The sequence below is a fragment of the Mya arenaria genome, chromosome 11 (assembly GCF_026914265.1).
Source record: "Mya arenaria isolate MELC-2E11 chromosome 11, ASM2691426v1".
Classification (NCBI taxonomy): domain Eukaryota; kingdom Metazoa; phylum Mollusca; class Bivalvia; order Myida; family Myidae; genus Mya; species Mya arenaria.
This window is the reverse complement of record NC_069132.1, coordinates 118,610-134,609: the sequence shown is the minus strand read 5'-3', so window position 1 is coordinate 134,609 and position 16,000 is coordinate 118,610. Positions and strand designations below refer to the sequence as shown.

Genomic DNA, 16,000 nt, shown 5'->3' with positions numbered 1-16,000 from the left:
ACTTCCGCCCTACCCACAATGCACCGCTCAAAAAAGGAAAGTTGCTCCGATACTCGCCCTGTAAAACCTAGAAAACTCCCAAGTACATATTTATTCTTATTTGTAGTTTATGATTATTAAATCTTATCATTGCATTATGCACTAATCTAGTTGTTAAGATCAAAGTCAATGTATGAACCATTCGTTTTACTGTAGGAATTAATCAAACTTGTGACCAAAATTGCACACGAGTTTTATGCTGGGTCGCCATAATGAAACCCTGTAAAATGTTTAGACCAGGGTGTTTGTTTTTTCTAACTTCTTGTTATTTCCTGTTGTCGTTCACAAAAAATATGGTAGCCTGCTTCAGTTTTATACATGAAGTCTAATGTACATAAAAGATATTCAATATCAATATTAATATCCATGTGTTTTGGTTTTCAGGACTGTTTCCCCTTCCAGGTCAATATACTGTACACATGAGTTGAGATAACACTTGAGGTGCACCAGGCTTCAACTTGAAGGTATGACCAGGACCAAATTTCATTCAAACATACCTATCCGCCAGTCAACAAAACTACATTGATGTGTATTAATTGTACCATCAGAAGGAAAGTGAATGTCGCTGTATCTGAAGCGAATAACCACCCAAGCTTCTTTGTTATGCACCAGTCACTTGTTACCACGGCTCTCCCAGGTCTGGGGATAGGGGGGGGGGGGGAATCGGCCGTGTTTTTACCTTCCAGGTGGCCCCAATGTGCTGAGTGAATGCAGTGGTTTTGTTTTTGCACCGAAAATAGGGTTAGCGGGGAATGGGCCATGGCTTTGTGCAGGGAAATATCCGTTTTTTAATGGGAACTGTCCGCGTTTTGGGCCAAGCTTTTCCCGGACCTAGTTGGGGCGTAGCTACAATTGACTGGTAAAGGTTTAATCTAGAAACAATATCAGCGTATCCTGGTGCCAAAAATTTAGGACGATCATATTGGCGGAATTAGAATCCAATGCTATAAATCAATAGTCAGCATCAATAACAATTATTAACTTTAGAATTTGACTTTGACAAAATGGTTCATTTCGACCTAAGAATTCACTGACAGCAATATTACAATCTTAGATCTAGAAACTGGTTGAAAAGTGCCAGTTGTATCATGTTTATACAAGAATTTTGCGAGAAATTCAAACTTCTAAAGCATTGAACTTCCTTAATATATTAAAAGTCACTCCATTTTTTTTTCAAATATCTAAATTTTAAATTGAGCTAATATTAAGATGTTTTTAACTTGTCCCTAAAACTCACCACCTATTGTTTAACAGGTATTAATATTATATCTATATTAAGTTTATAAGTTTGCCTATTAGATGTTGTTTAATTTGTTAAAACAATATTTAAACGGATACAGTAATGGTTATTTTAGAAATTGATATTTAGCTGGTACTGTGCTGCTGTAAATTATTAAGCATTTATTTAATATTTGATACCAATCACTCTTATTGGCTAAAACATATTTTGATAGCAGTAAGAATAAATCAACAGTCAGAACATTTATATAGTGAATCTTACCATAAATGGGCTAAATATTCAACTGGTGTTGAAGTGGTTGACAGCAGCATAGTATTGGAGATAAATCTCAGAACATGTATGCACCTTATCTGTATTAACCATGCCTGTATTATTTCAAATGTCTTTTAAGCCTTTACATGGTGTGTTTTTATGAGAATGAAATTAATAAATCCTCTCATATTTGATAAATCCTGTAATATTTAAACTATTGTTCTTTTGTTTGATTGTCACTAAAATCTGTTTCTTACAGGCACTGACCATGGCTTCAAAACAGGACAGTTCACGGTCAGAGTCCCCAGCAGAGATTGACTTCTCTGTAATACGGACGGCGATTCAAATGAACCGTTCAATGCTTGAACAAATCTTACATGGCGTTCATTATGGATCTGAGGAGACTCGCACTCTGCTACATGATGAGTGTGACTTCATACTGGAGTGTCGTGTTTGCCGTAATATGTTCCGCAGTCTTCCAAACTTTGTCGCCCACAAGCGAGTGTACTGTACAGACTCACATGAGGACAAGCGGCAGGGGGAATGGATGGCTGGTCGATCAAACATGGAGACGGTCATTGTACAGCCAGAGGATCCTGGGTATAAATATCTAGATACTATCATAGGCTGATTATCTTATGTCCTGTATGACGTTGAGTTTTGTATGTATATTGTGTCTGTTGATACACAGCGATTGTGATGGATCAATGCTTATACACCGAGGGCGTCCTATTGTAGTATTGAGTATGTTCCCACTTTTTATATATTGTAAAAAAGTATATCAACTGCAGTGTGTAAAAGGCAGGACTCACACACAGCATATATATGCTGATACATAATTGATAAATGTAAGTAGAACAATATGGATCACTGTATTTCAATGGAATGGGGTGCGTTGTTAAATTAAGTGACAAATTCTAATAACGTCTTATTTTTAAATTAAATGATAATACTTAATTCAGTTATTGTACACAGATCAGAAAGTGTTTTAATTATCTAGGCCTCTCTGTGATTACCAGACATGTTCAAGTCATAGCTATTTGTCATTTATTATTATAGCACTCTATATTTTGGTAGTTGTTTTTTTGGAGTTGTGCTATGTTGAAATGCAAAACCTAGACCGACACCTTATTTATATTTCTCAAAGACTACAGTGATACAAAGTAAATCAGCATAAGTAAATATATGATCAAAGACACACTATTTCATTAGCACTTTAGAAGTTCAAGTATGTCAAAGAAATTGATTTTTGTGACTATTTTTGTCATCAAAAAGCAACTGCAAAAATTAACGTTTATTACATTTCAGGACCAGCCATACGAGATCTTCTCCCTCTGGTCAGCATGCGAGCAGCTCTGTCGTTGAGAGAGTGGTTGGTAACATGTTTGATGGCAAGTCTTCTGCTTACGAGATGTATACACGAGCAGCTGAAGATTTGGAAAGACAGCGAGTCACCAAAGTCACCAATACTGTGACCTTGACCTCTATTCCTACCAATCGCAATGCTGTAATGGTGGAAAATAGCCAGGGAGATAATGCTGAAGAGATTTTGAGGGCTTATAGAGAGAAAAAGCAGCGAGAGAGGACTAAACAGATGGAAATAATTAAGGCTCGTAGAGAAAAGAAATCAATTGTTAATCTTTGTGCTTCTCTTGCGAAACAGAAATGCAATGAGCCGGCAGCTGGTTTGCTAGTCAGACCCATATCAAAAGGGATATTGACTAGACCTCGAAAGTCATCTCCTAGAAAATCTGTTGAATACCTGACAGAGTCTGAAGTGAAGAAACTTGAAGACAAAAATAAAACAAAGTTGAAGCCAATATCCCACAGAAATGAAAACGGGGCAACTGAATTAGCCGCTACAAATGCAGATGATAAGCATTCTAATAAAAGCAAGACTGTAGAGAAGAGTCCTGAGAAGATGGAGACTGATCAAGACTCTGTAGAAAAAACAAATGACCAACAGTCAACACGACTTTTCTCTTATTCCACCGGTGTGAAAAAATGTGATAAATGCGATCGAGTGTTCTGGAAAGCTAAAACCTATTCTAGACATTATAGCTCATGTAAAAAAAGTATTGCCAAGAAGGATGATAAAGATAAACTATCAGGTGCTAGTTCACAGTCAAGCAGCTCAAGATCGAGTTCAGAAAACTCTGAAATTAGTAACAAAACACCCTCACCAAAGAAGAGCCCGAAGAAAGGAAGTGATGTCACAACTCCAACACCAGAATTGATCGTAGTAGGACCTAAAGGAAAGATCATAATGCGCAGTCGGAATACAGAATTGTTAAAACTTCAAGAGAAGCTCAGAGCTAAAGCAATCTGGACAAGTGATTCACAAGGTGACAAGACAGATACGGCTGTGGTAGAACAGGGGAATAGTAAAGACAAAGAACCACAAAAGGCATCAACTGAAAAAAATAAAAAACTCCTAGAAGGGCTTACAAAACCTTTAGTCAAAGAAGTACAAGACAAGGAAGCCTCACCTATCAAGAACAGTGAAAGACCTTCAAGATTAAGACAAGATGATGATGATAATGATGATGATGATGATGGTGATGAGAAAGTCTCTGACAATGAAGCTATGGAATATTTAGATACTAATGATGGAAATTGTGGTAGTAAGAATATCAATGAAATCAGAAAACTTAGGGAGAGATTAAGCAGAGAAGCAGGCTTAAAGGACGGAAAAGATATGCATAAGGATGAATCAGATCTAAAGACACCAATAATGGCAAGTACAGGTGTTCATAATGTAGGACTGAAGAGGCAGAGCCTTGAAATACTGGAACTTGAAACTAAGTTGACAAGAGAGGCTCTAGGTAAAGATACCAATGACAATAGTAAGAAATTTCTCAGAAGTGGTGAAAAACAGGAAAGGGCAAAATCTGTTGAAAAAGTAACAAATATTGGTCATAATGCAAGAAAGAGGAACATTAGCCAAAGTGAGTCTGGTTCAAATATTAGAACCACAGAAGTTGGTGTTAAGCGACATTTTAGGTCAATAAGCGCAGGAGAGAGAACTCCTGAAAAGCTTCTGATAGAATCTGAAGTTCTTGAAATGTCACCTGTGAGCCATAGAAGGTCTCTTCCCTCTTCCCCTACACCTTCCCTTCAGTCAAACTCTGGAGATGGCTATAACAGGAAGTTTAAGATGACTGTTAAAGAGATGGCTGAACTGGTTGAGTCAGCCAGTCTGACCAAGTTTGCTAAGGACAGGAAAAAGCGAGCTAAGAATTTCCTCACTAAGAAACAAAGTAAAGATGCATTATCTGTTTCAACTTTATCCAAACCAATGAGAAGAAAAGCAAAGCCAAGTGTAACTAAGACTGATAGGCCTGGCAGTGACTATGAAGCTGGACAATCTGAAGGTTCTGTTGATACAAGCTATAGTGAAAGTACTGAAGAAAGGTCCAAACAGCCAGCAAAACGCCTTTCCTTAGAACAGAAGAGGTTGCAAAACTCAGCAGGCTTTGTTGAAGAGAAGTATTACAAATCTGGTTCAGGAAAGCATGAAAGTCTGACAGAAAAACTTAATAGAGAGACTGAAGAGAGAAAAAGGCTCTCAAAGGAGCTAAAAAGGCTAGAAAATTCTGCTGGGTATGTTGATAAGAATGTTGAAGCAATGCAAGCACACAATTTTGATGCTTCACAACCTAGAGATTCAGAAGTTAAGTCAGAACTAGTAGGTGATAGTGGTAAAGCAAAGCAGATGGCTGACCATGGAAGCTCTTCAAGGGAATCCTCTCATGAGAGACCTAAATCAAAACTTTCCAGAGAAATGAAAAAGCTGGAAAACTCTGCTGGCTTTGTGGAGGACAATTTCTACATTTCCTCACGAGAATCCTCCAGGGACAGACAAAGTGACTACTCCATTGACAAAACAAACATGAACAAGGAACCTTTGCCAACTTCACGGGATGCATCGGTAGATCGACACAGAATTACTGACAGGTGTGTAGAAAGTCCAAAATATCCTAAGGAACTAAAGCTTCTTCAGAATTCCGAAGGTTTTGTAGACAAAAATGTGTATGCCTTTCCTGTTTATGGGGATGATCAAGGGGTAATTTCTAGTGACTGTGATGCAGATGGTGGTAGAAAGTCGAGGGAAAAGGTACGGTCAGTGTTTGTACCAAGCAAGGAGGGAAGATTTTCATGTGTTCGCAGTAGCTCTGGATCTTCCTGCGAATCAAGGGATCAAAAACAAGGAGAAAGTAGAAAGCTAGCGTCAGGTGTAAGAAGTTCAATTGACAAGCCTAAAATTGCCAGACCATTTATACAAAGTAACAAAGGAGACAGTCCTGTTAGAAACACGTTTGAAATAAAAAATAGTAAATCAGGGAAAATCATCTCAGAGAGTTCAATCATCTCAGAGAGTTCTGTAGATGATAAAAATAACTCTAAGGATGAAAAACATGCAGGGGAGACCGATGTGAAAGAAATAGAGATTGAAAATGAAATTAACGAACTCAGAGATAAAAATGAAGATAAGACACTAGAAAACAGACACAGGACAAGATTGTCAACAGGAAGTATCTTTTTTGACTCTGAACTGTTGAAATTAAGTCCGTCAAAATTAGAAAAGAGATCTGTATGGGAAGTGACAAAGAAAAGTAAGCAAGATAAACAGAAAAAGGAGGAGACATCGACAGTTTGTAAGAAGTTAAATCTGTCGCCTAGAAAGAAACCAGAAATGGTGAAATGTAAACAAGCACCAGCAAGTTTTGGATTTTATCCATTGTCTACTGGTTTAAAGCAGTGTCCAAAATGTCATGAAAGATTTTGGAAGAAAAAAAGTTATGACCGTCACATAAAAACCAAATGTTACACAGCAAAACAGGCTATGTCTGGAAAGAAAAGAACATTATCCCTATCACCTAAAGAGACTCTAGGTTCTGTTGATAGTCGAAAGGCAGGGAATAATTCTGAAAATGTGTCTAAAAAGAGAGCAAGGATTGATTTAAGTATGGTAACTACTGCTGCAATAAATGAGAACAATGATTCAGTGAATGAAAATATGAAATCAGAGGGGAATGAAATGAAATCAAATAAATCAAATGTGACTGAAAATGCAAAAAAGAAATCCGATAAGACAATTCATTATGAGGAAAAGGAACCTTCATCACCAGACTCTCCAATATTTACAAGGGCAATAGAAAAGTCAGTTTCAGGTATTGAATTATCGCCTATATTTCAGAAAAAAGCAAACAAAACAACAGAAAGATTTCAGGGTACAGAAAGAGCCAAATCAGGGCCTGGTGAATCCACGGATGTCAAGGTGAGGAATGATAAACATGATACAAAGCATACCACAAAACATTGTACTATGGCAGCTGTAGAAGTAGAAGTCACATGTTCAGACAAGCCAGACTCTGATCTTGCTGGGGAGAAGTCGGTACGCATGGACGTGATGGTCGTAGAGGAAGAACCAAGACCTGGCCCATCATCACTCAGACATGTGGAGGACCTGGCCAGTATTGCTGGAACATTATCTCAATCTAGCGAAGGTTTGTTAGATAGAAAAAAAACCATAGTTAGTTTGTAAAATTAGCAAACAAATCACGTTAAATAGTTGCTTTCAAAGATTTCTAAGCTGTGTTAGGACCCTAATGTTAAAATTATAACTTGTAATATTTATCATTTTAAATCAGATTGAAACTTGACTGCAATGAACAATTAAATAATACCTGCACTCATATCTGACTGAGTACTGAGCTTTAGATTCTTTTTTATCTAGGAAACAAAAGAAAAATTGGATTTTTGATATGTGCAGCATAAGAAGGTTTAAAATATTCATGTTTAGGCCAATATGTAATTACGGTACTGACATTGAAATAAACAAAACACTAACTGTACATTGTAGATGATGATAGCGAGGTCGGTAGTGACTTTAGTGGATTTTCCGAGGATGATCTACGTGTAACAGAGGCGGAGCTAACCTCACATCTTGAGGCGCAGGGGCAGCGTGATGAGGGAGATAACTCTCACATAGGTAAGGAGTACGCAGTTAGTTCTTACAATGATGATGCAACATCGGTAGTGAGTTAGGAACATGTGTGTGAAATGGAGGTGGAGCTGAACTCTTTCTTACTTTTTGCTACACTTCTTTCATTTCAAGTATTTGAAATGTACGGAATGTATGCTTTTTGCAGAAAGTTTTGTGGTTAATATTTCAACTCTGTGATGATTTGTTGCTTGTAATACTTGTGACTTGGACAAAGTTATCTACACCAATTTATTTTATTTTTCACATTCTTGGTAATAATTTGGTATCAGAGTAACGGGAAATGTATTTGCTTTAGAAATAATACATCATTGATCACATTATCAACAAATATACGGTAATCAGACATAATACATCATTGATCACATTATCAACAAATATACGGTAATCAGACTGCACTGAAAAACCCATATGGTATTACAATTTAACATTCTGTTTTGACCGTGTAAAAATTGGAATATCTATGTTTTAAAGCAAAATTAACAAGTTTTTGAAATATTCATGACCCTTTTTTTTTGAAAAAAATGACTTTATTCTTTTAGGAACATCATGCCATAAAAATCAAAATGTTTTACCGTCTTGTTTTTAAAAAAAATAGAGTTTTAAATTCCCAACTAGCTATTTCAGCCACACCAGCAAGTAATGAAATCATCACACAGGCTAATATTTTTGTGTACAAATGTATTAAATTACGTTTTAATGAAAATACAATATAAGCTTCTGTAAAAAATGTTGGCTTCACAAGAACATACACAACAACCCCTATTTCATATCATGTCAGGAGGAAGTTGCAGCAACTGTATAAATTAAATAAATAATTTTGTATGCTCGGTATATTTTCACCTTTTCTCTACCTCAAGAGGTTGTCATTTGACCAACCCTAGAAAGAGTTGCACATCGACAAAAAAAACTTGTGTGAGTAACACTCACATTTTGCGCTATGATAAAGTTATTGCAGTGATGTCTTTTCATGAAAATATCATTTTTACTTTTTAGACATAATTGATGAAATAAAAATTGTCACAAAATGAATTTGCAGGGAAATTATTCCTTAAGATTAATGATATATCTGTTTATTCCTTTCTAGGGACATTCACATCCACTTTGTCTCATATTCAATACATTTCAAATTCCAGAAAATGTAATACTGTTAAATGTTTGGTACTGAAAAAAAATTAACTTGAGTATCATTTATTCACATTTATCGCCATTTTGTATGATATTCAGCCATATCAGTGTGTGTATACTGATAAATGACGTCATAAATGCTACGTCGGAAGGCAACGTTTTGCTTAAAATGATGAGGTAAATGAAAGATAACTTTTCTATTACAACACCATTTTAAATAAAACAAAGCGCAGTCTATGCCGCTTAAAGAGCCCCGCATTTATTTTATTACCGAAATTTGATAAGGTCGTTTCATCAAACACTTCGACAAATCTGTTTTCAAAAATAATGTTTTGACAGTACTCCATCAGACGACCGTATTGTGAAAAGGTTTGTCGAAGTGTTTTAGGAAACTAAACCCTCAATCAAACTCTGGTAAAAGACCAAAGGCAGGGCTCCTTAAGCAGCGTAGACTGCGGTATGTTTCATTTAAAATGGTGAAGATATAGTGAAGTTATCTTAGTATTTTTTCAACTCAAAATATTGCCTTCCGACATAGCATTTATGACGCAATTTATCACGTGGTATACACACACTGCATATGGGTCTATGATCTTCTGGTAAATAAATCTTCTGTTCAGTTCTATGTATGGTATGGTATGGTGTGATACAGTACCGTACTGTATGGTGCGCAACAGTACAATATGGTATTGTATGGTATGGTATGGTATGGTATGGTACGGTACAGTACTGTAAGGTATGGTATGGTATGGTACGGTATGGTATGGTACTGTACAGTACAATTTTGTATGGTACAATATGGTATGGTATGATATGGTACGGTACGGTGTGGTACAGTCTGGTATTGTATGGTATGGTATGGTACTGTACAGTATGGTATGGTATTATTTGTTATGTTATGGTGTGTTATGTTATGTTTTACAGTTGACCTTGAGGGAGACTTGAGTGATCTTGGTGTCATTGACATATCCAGTGACCTTAATCATTCAGATGAGGAGACAGAGGTCAAAGTTAAACCTGCAGCCAATCAGAAGCCAGAAGAAAGGTCAGGTCGACCAGTCAGAAAGAGTGCTAAGGAGAGGTTTGCTATAATTGTGATTTATAATTGAAAAGAAAGTGATCTAGGATTTAATTAAATAGCTTTGATAGTCCCAAAAACTAGGTTGGCAATTATAACCAGCACTTGAAGATGTGAAAGCACACTTTCATTGTTCACAAATAATGCCCTTATATGAAACAGAAAGTATAAAAAATGAGCCGTCGCGTAGGATTTTGGGCCTGCAGACATGCATTCGCTTGTATTATTTAAGGTATTGGAATAAAATGACATTTCAGGAAGTAATACTGAAAAATTCATCATATCACTTATATTGCAAAAGATACGTGTTTACAAGTGTGACCATGTATAGTGCATTTTGAATACTACATTTGTCGTCACACACATGACGTTACTATGAAAGTATATTTTTAAAATGAAGTGCGAAATTAACTTCAATATAACACCTACCATTGCTTATAATTATGTCTGTCCTCCCATACATGGGGAGACACATTGTTTTTGCTCGATTTATCTGTCCGTCTGTCTGTCCATGACAATACATGTCTGCTTCATATAATGTATCTTGAACCGCTTGAAGGATTTTGAAGTAACTGGCCACAAATGTTCTCCATATTCAGACTGTATGCAGAGTGCATTTTACAGCCAGCTCACTTCAAGGTCAAATTCACACTTAGAGGTCAAAGGTCAAATGACTATAATTTGTGTCGCTCCATATCTCTTGAACATTGTGAAGTATTTTGAAATATTTCACCACAAATGTTCACCATATACAATGTGAAGAGTACATGTTACAATTAGCTAGGTTCAAGGTCACACTTTGAAGTCAAAGGTCATATGACTATAATATGACTATTTTCCGTGCCAGCTTTATGTCTTGAACCCCCTCAAGGATTTTTAAATAACTACCCACACATTTTCACCATGTTAAGACGATGTGCAGAGCTCATGTTTCAACCAGCTAGTTCAAAATCAAGGTCACATGTAGAAAGAAATCAAAGCTCATATGCAATTAATATGACTACAATTTGTGCCTGCCCCATATCTCTTGAACCCATGGATTTTGAAATTGCTCGCCACAAATGTTCACCATATTGAGGAGATGTGCAGAGCCTGTTACAAGCAGCTCAAGTCAAGGTCACACTTAGAGGTCGAAGGTCATATGACTGTATTTTCATGTCTGCTCCATACCGCTTGAACCGTTAGAAGGATTTTGAAATAACTACCCCAAAATGTTCAGGAAGTTTTTTGGAGACAAATTGTTATTACCTGGTACACAAAACTTTCATCTTGATGTCATTTTAAGAGATTTTAAGAGAAAAAAAAGAAAAAGAGTTTGACCATGGGCACTGAAAACATGTAAAACACAATTATATTCCATTCACTTAATTAGTTAAAGTTTGTGTAGGTAATTTTTAGCTTTCTTTTGAAAAATGGTCTAGGTATTTTCATTAATCTGGATGGCGTTGTTAGTTGACTTGCTATGTGCAGCTTTTACCTTTAGTCATAACTTGAAAAAAATCTTAAAGATGTTCACATGAGAAACTGCACACAAGGCATGGCAGTTTGCATATGCATAGCAAGCCCCAATGGGCCATCATGCTGGCTTAAATAATTATTGAATAATGCCCATAGTCAGCTAAGAAATAACAGACATAATTTGACATCTACATCTTCTTTAAAAAATATAAATCAGCTGGGTTATGTCTAAGCTTATTTGATTCCCTCTTTAGTCATTTTCCTTGGTTACACCAGTATCAGTGTCCTGTTTGGTAGGCCAAGTGAATGTTCTCGTGGTTTGGCTGAACCAACAACCTCTAGTGTGAGAGGTGATACTTGTACCACTAAACCAATGTCACCCAGTTTGGCTCTTTTTTACCCAAAGATACATATTTATTAAGCCCCTGATGTTTCAGGTTTTCCCACTTCGAGGAGATCTGGGTGTACAAGAAAGCAGGTCAAAGTACTGAGCATGTGTACACGGGACAGCCCCCAGAGCCTGCACGAGCTGGTAATTCCCCTAGTTTCCGGCGGGAATATGTGCGCGACTCTGAAAACCCCACTCGCCTGGTGTGCCACAGTTTTGTTGAGATTGAGAAACTTGTGGATGAAACGAGCATGAAATGTAAACAGTGTGACTGTCCATGTACAAACTTGACAAATCTGCGGCGGCACATTATTTCACACCTTGGCTGGAAGAGGTACAAATGTAAACAGTGCTCCTTTACTTGTTATGATAAATCAAGAATCGCACGGCACACCGAAAATGTTCATGAGGAAGCCCTAACAGGGAGGAATTTTAATAAACTTGTAGTGGATTTGAAACTAGCCGGAAATAAAATCAGGTCAAGAAAGCGGACCAAGTCGTTAAGGAATACGAAAAAGCGTACAGAGAGTGGGACAGATATTTATCAGAAACCCAAACCAGTGTTGAATGTTAAAGGTTCAAGCTTCAAGTCACCAACTCAAAAGAAGACCCAAAAGTCTGTAGTATGTGCTAAGGAAAAGATTGATTCTGATGACAAGAAATCAACTATGGGTGTTGACACTGAATTGGTTTCTAGGGAAAGAAACACGGACCCTCTAACTAAAGCAAGAATGAATTTAACTAAAGCTTTAAAAGTAGACTGATGTTATTGTAAGTAATGTTTATTGTGCAATGTCTTACACATGTATACATGTGCTAAAGTGAAAAGATATGCAGTGTGTAATGGAAGTAGCCATGGAATTTAATATGTGTCTCGCCTTTTTCTAGGCCTTCACCAAGTCAGATATTCAGACTCATTCCCACAGCCAAATTTGTTAAAATCCAGCTGATTTCCCTGTAACCAATTTCTACAAGTTACTCTTGGAGTTTCAGTCCAAATTCAAAGATTTAAGCAATAAAAATACCCAATTTTTAGGGTAATATAACTTCCTCAAATGCCTAGATAAATGCCTGCATGGTTTTGTTATCAGACAAACAGTGAAATAGTCCTGCATCATGTTGTACATTTTGTAAAAAACACATTAAAAAGTCAAGATTCAGAGACATTTCCTTCACATAAATCATTATTTAAGTATTCTTTTTATTTTTATCTTTTTTCATTTTGCTAACAGAATGAATGAAATTGCTTGTATGATTTCTTTATTATTTCCTTTTATTACATGAGGTTGACATCATTTTGCCGTACTGATTTAGGGTCAAACCTTGTATTGAAAATATAAAAAACAAAATCAATTTTGACAACAAATGTGTCCCACAATAAAAAAGAATCTTGCTTTCTTTCGACTATGCCACATTATAGATGAAAAAAACTTTTTCTGAACTTCTTTCATAAATGTATGTGTCATATGGCAACTCATGTACAATCTTATAGAAACAATATTATGCTACATGTATTGTGCTTTACCTTGCTGTGCTAGTAGTAGTAATTACCTAGGTTTTCAGTAGCAGTAACCAGCAACTTTTAGTCATGTCGCTCCGTAATCTTCATTTAATTCCATGTATTAACCTGATTACAACATAATACAGTAGCTTTCAATGAATTATTTTGACTGTTTATGTATAGATTTTCATTAACGATGATTTTCATTAAGAATTGTTATATGACCCAACAAAATATTGCTGTGGTTCTGGCTACCTGGACCGACCCTATTGATAAGTAATGACTTTTTGTTTTTTTAACTATAACATTGTGTTGCTACCATTTGTACAAGATACAGTTGAGATGTATTGTGTTACTTTCTTGGCAACATTAATACCAGAACGTGCATTTATGTAAGGCCTAAAAAAAAAAATTGTTTGGTTAGGGTTACATCCTTTTCAAAAATTTTTTTTTTTTTTTTTTTTTATAAGGCTTTATATAAGAATGTCATTTTCATCATTGGAGAATGGTGTTCAAGTTATCTTCTATATAAGCAATTAAGGTTTTAAACTACATATTGAAAAGCAAAAAAAAAAAAGAATTTTTTTTTTTTTTTTTTTTTAGTTTTACATTTTTTTTTTCAAACTGACTATAAAAACGTTAGGGTCGGCGCCTATTCCGTAGGTAGGGTCGGGTAACCCGAACCAAATGTATTTTTTTTTAGGCCTAAGCAATATATCTATATCCATACTAACTTTGTGTAAAATATGATAATTTTCCAAAATGAAATGTTTTCGCTACCTTCTTATCCTATTTTTCGTCAGCCTGCAACAGAAAAGTATTCATTGAGCCTTCTTATAGAATATAGAAAAGGAACTATTGATTATATGCTGTCCAGTGGTTTATAGAGATTTATGAGTGAAATAAAATTGACAACTAACTGTTTCAAACAATGAAAGTATCAATTTGATAATTTTCACTGTTTTGAAATTTAAGCCAGCTCTTGGTTCCAAATCAAACTTGAGAGTGCATAGGGCTTGGACACCATTTCACCAACATCATGTCCGAAATGACATTGGGCATACAAATTGGCGCATTTTTTCTAAAAAAAGTGTAATTAAATAACTTGACTTCCAATTTAAGGCACATAATAAAAAGAGAAATTGTTTGTTTCAGTGTAAGATAGCAATATATTTCGCCTCATGAACACCAAAAGTGAATACTCAACTCATTGCTACTCCACTCATAAATAAATATTTTGTTGCTCACTCTGTGAAATATATTACCACCTTGCCCTGAAACAAACAATTATCAAGAAATGTGTACATGTATTGTCATATAACTTCCAGTGTCATTCACAGTGGCTTGATGACAAAGGCTCATTAAAGTCACAATAAATAATTTCAATTACTGGTAGCCAAAATTATATTTTATACATACTTGAACATACAATGTATTATATTGATGATATACATGTTCAAGTATGTATAAGATATAATTATGGCTAGTTGAAATTATTTTTTGTGACTTGAATGAGCCTTTGTCATCAAGACACTGTGGTGTCATTGTCATCTGTCTGCAACATTATCAACAAATAAATGTACAGTGCATACAAACTCAACATTACGTCCTTGAATGGCAACAATATGAGTTAAACTCAAGGGCCAAACTCCAAACTCAAGACTTCATTGTGAAATTGCGCTGATGGTAAAATTTTTGAAAGATTTTTACACATCTTTTCACGACTTTTGTCAAAATGAACAATAATAAAGATATTATGGAATATTTGATTATTTGCAATCCTCAGACTAAAGCATTAGTGAATATGGGCCCCATATCATATGCCAATTCTGTAGTGTTAGAAACTTTACCAGAAACAAGTTCTAGGCTGGTATTCATCGATCATCTTAGGGCTGCATTCTCTCAGACTGACTGTTTGACAACTAGTTTTATTTTTTGTCTTTTTAGTCAATATACATTACAACCTCTATTTACTTCCAAGATGTATATGATAGAAATTACATGTATTTACGTTGCATGGTATTTTCTATATTTTGTTTGCCTAGTCAGTTCCTTTGTTAGAGATTTACCCCCAACACGATGAAATACTAGAATATTGTTCTTGTTAATAAACCTTTTTCTTTAAAAATACAACATTTGAATTCTTATAACCATTTTAGGAATCAGTATCTGCTTCTATGTTTTTATGTTTGGTTATGCATAGACAGTCTGCTAAATGTATGTGTTTAACTTAAACTAGAGTTATGACCCTTCACTAAGTGAACATTTTCTTGCAAAATAAAATGTTGGTGGAATGTGTGAATTGAAAATGTTGAACTGGATTCATGTATGTGTAATAGATTGCACAAATTGCTATGTGCACCTGTCGGGATTCAAACCCACGACCTCTCACTCTGCAGGCGGACACTCTACAATGTCTCTATAGAAGCTAGCTCTATAGCAAGACAGTATACAAATGGAATATATTTACATTTTAAATAGTTACTAATTAATAACTATTAATAAAAGAATGGTTAAAGGGGTTATCGACAACATACAAGTGTATCGTGCTAATAGAGCGCAACATTGAAATAAACCTTGACGTCTATATACATCATGAACATCTAGTTTACCAGGTTTTCACATAGTGAAACCTGGTTATTTGAATGACGAACCTCGTTGTTCGGGCGGGCGGCCGGGCAGTGTCAAACTCACCTATGAAACTGAATAATTTCAGTAAACTTTGACATATCTTGACCAAACATGGTCTGTAGGAAGAGTTTATGGATACCTCTCATAGGATTGCGTTTGGGGTCCCTGGGTCAAGGTCAAGGTCACTGTTTCCAAAAAAGAAACACGGTTGAAACTGAATAACTTAAGTCAGGGTCCACATATCTTAACCAAACTTGGTCTATAGAAAGTGTTTATGG

The 16,000-nt window shown here is 35.7% G+C and overlaps 1 protein-coding gene across 1 annotated transcript; it reads left to right on the top strand.

Moving 5' to 3' along the window:
- The first annotated feature begins 28 nt into the window (after nt 1-28).
- On the top strand, nt 29-15,371 carry LOC128209342 (uncharacterized). Its single transcript, XM_052913340.1, has 7 exons — nt 29-82; nt 424-503; nt 1,791-2,131; nt 2,840-7,041; nt 7,398-7,526; nt 9,591-9,747; nt 11,640-15,371. The coding sequence occupies exons 3-7, from the start codon at nt 1,800-1,802 to the stop codon at nt 12,352-12,354; spliced, it is 5,535 nt and encodes a 1,844-aa protein (XP_052769300.1). The 5' UTR covers nt 29-82; nt 424-503; nt 1,791-1,799; the 3' UTR covers nt 12,355-15,371.
- Nucleotides 15,372-16,000: the final 629 nt, after the last annotated feature.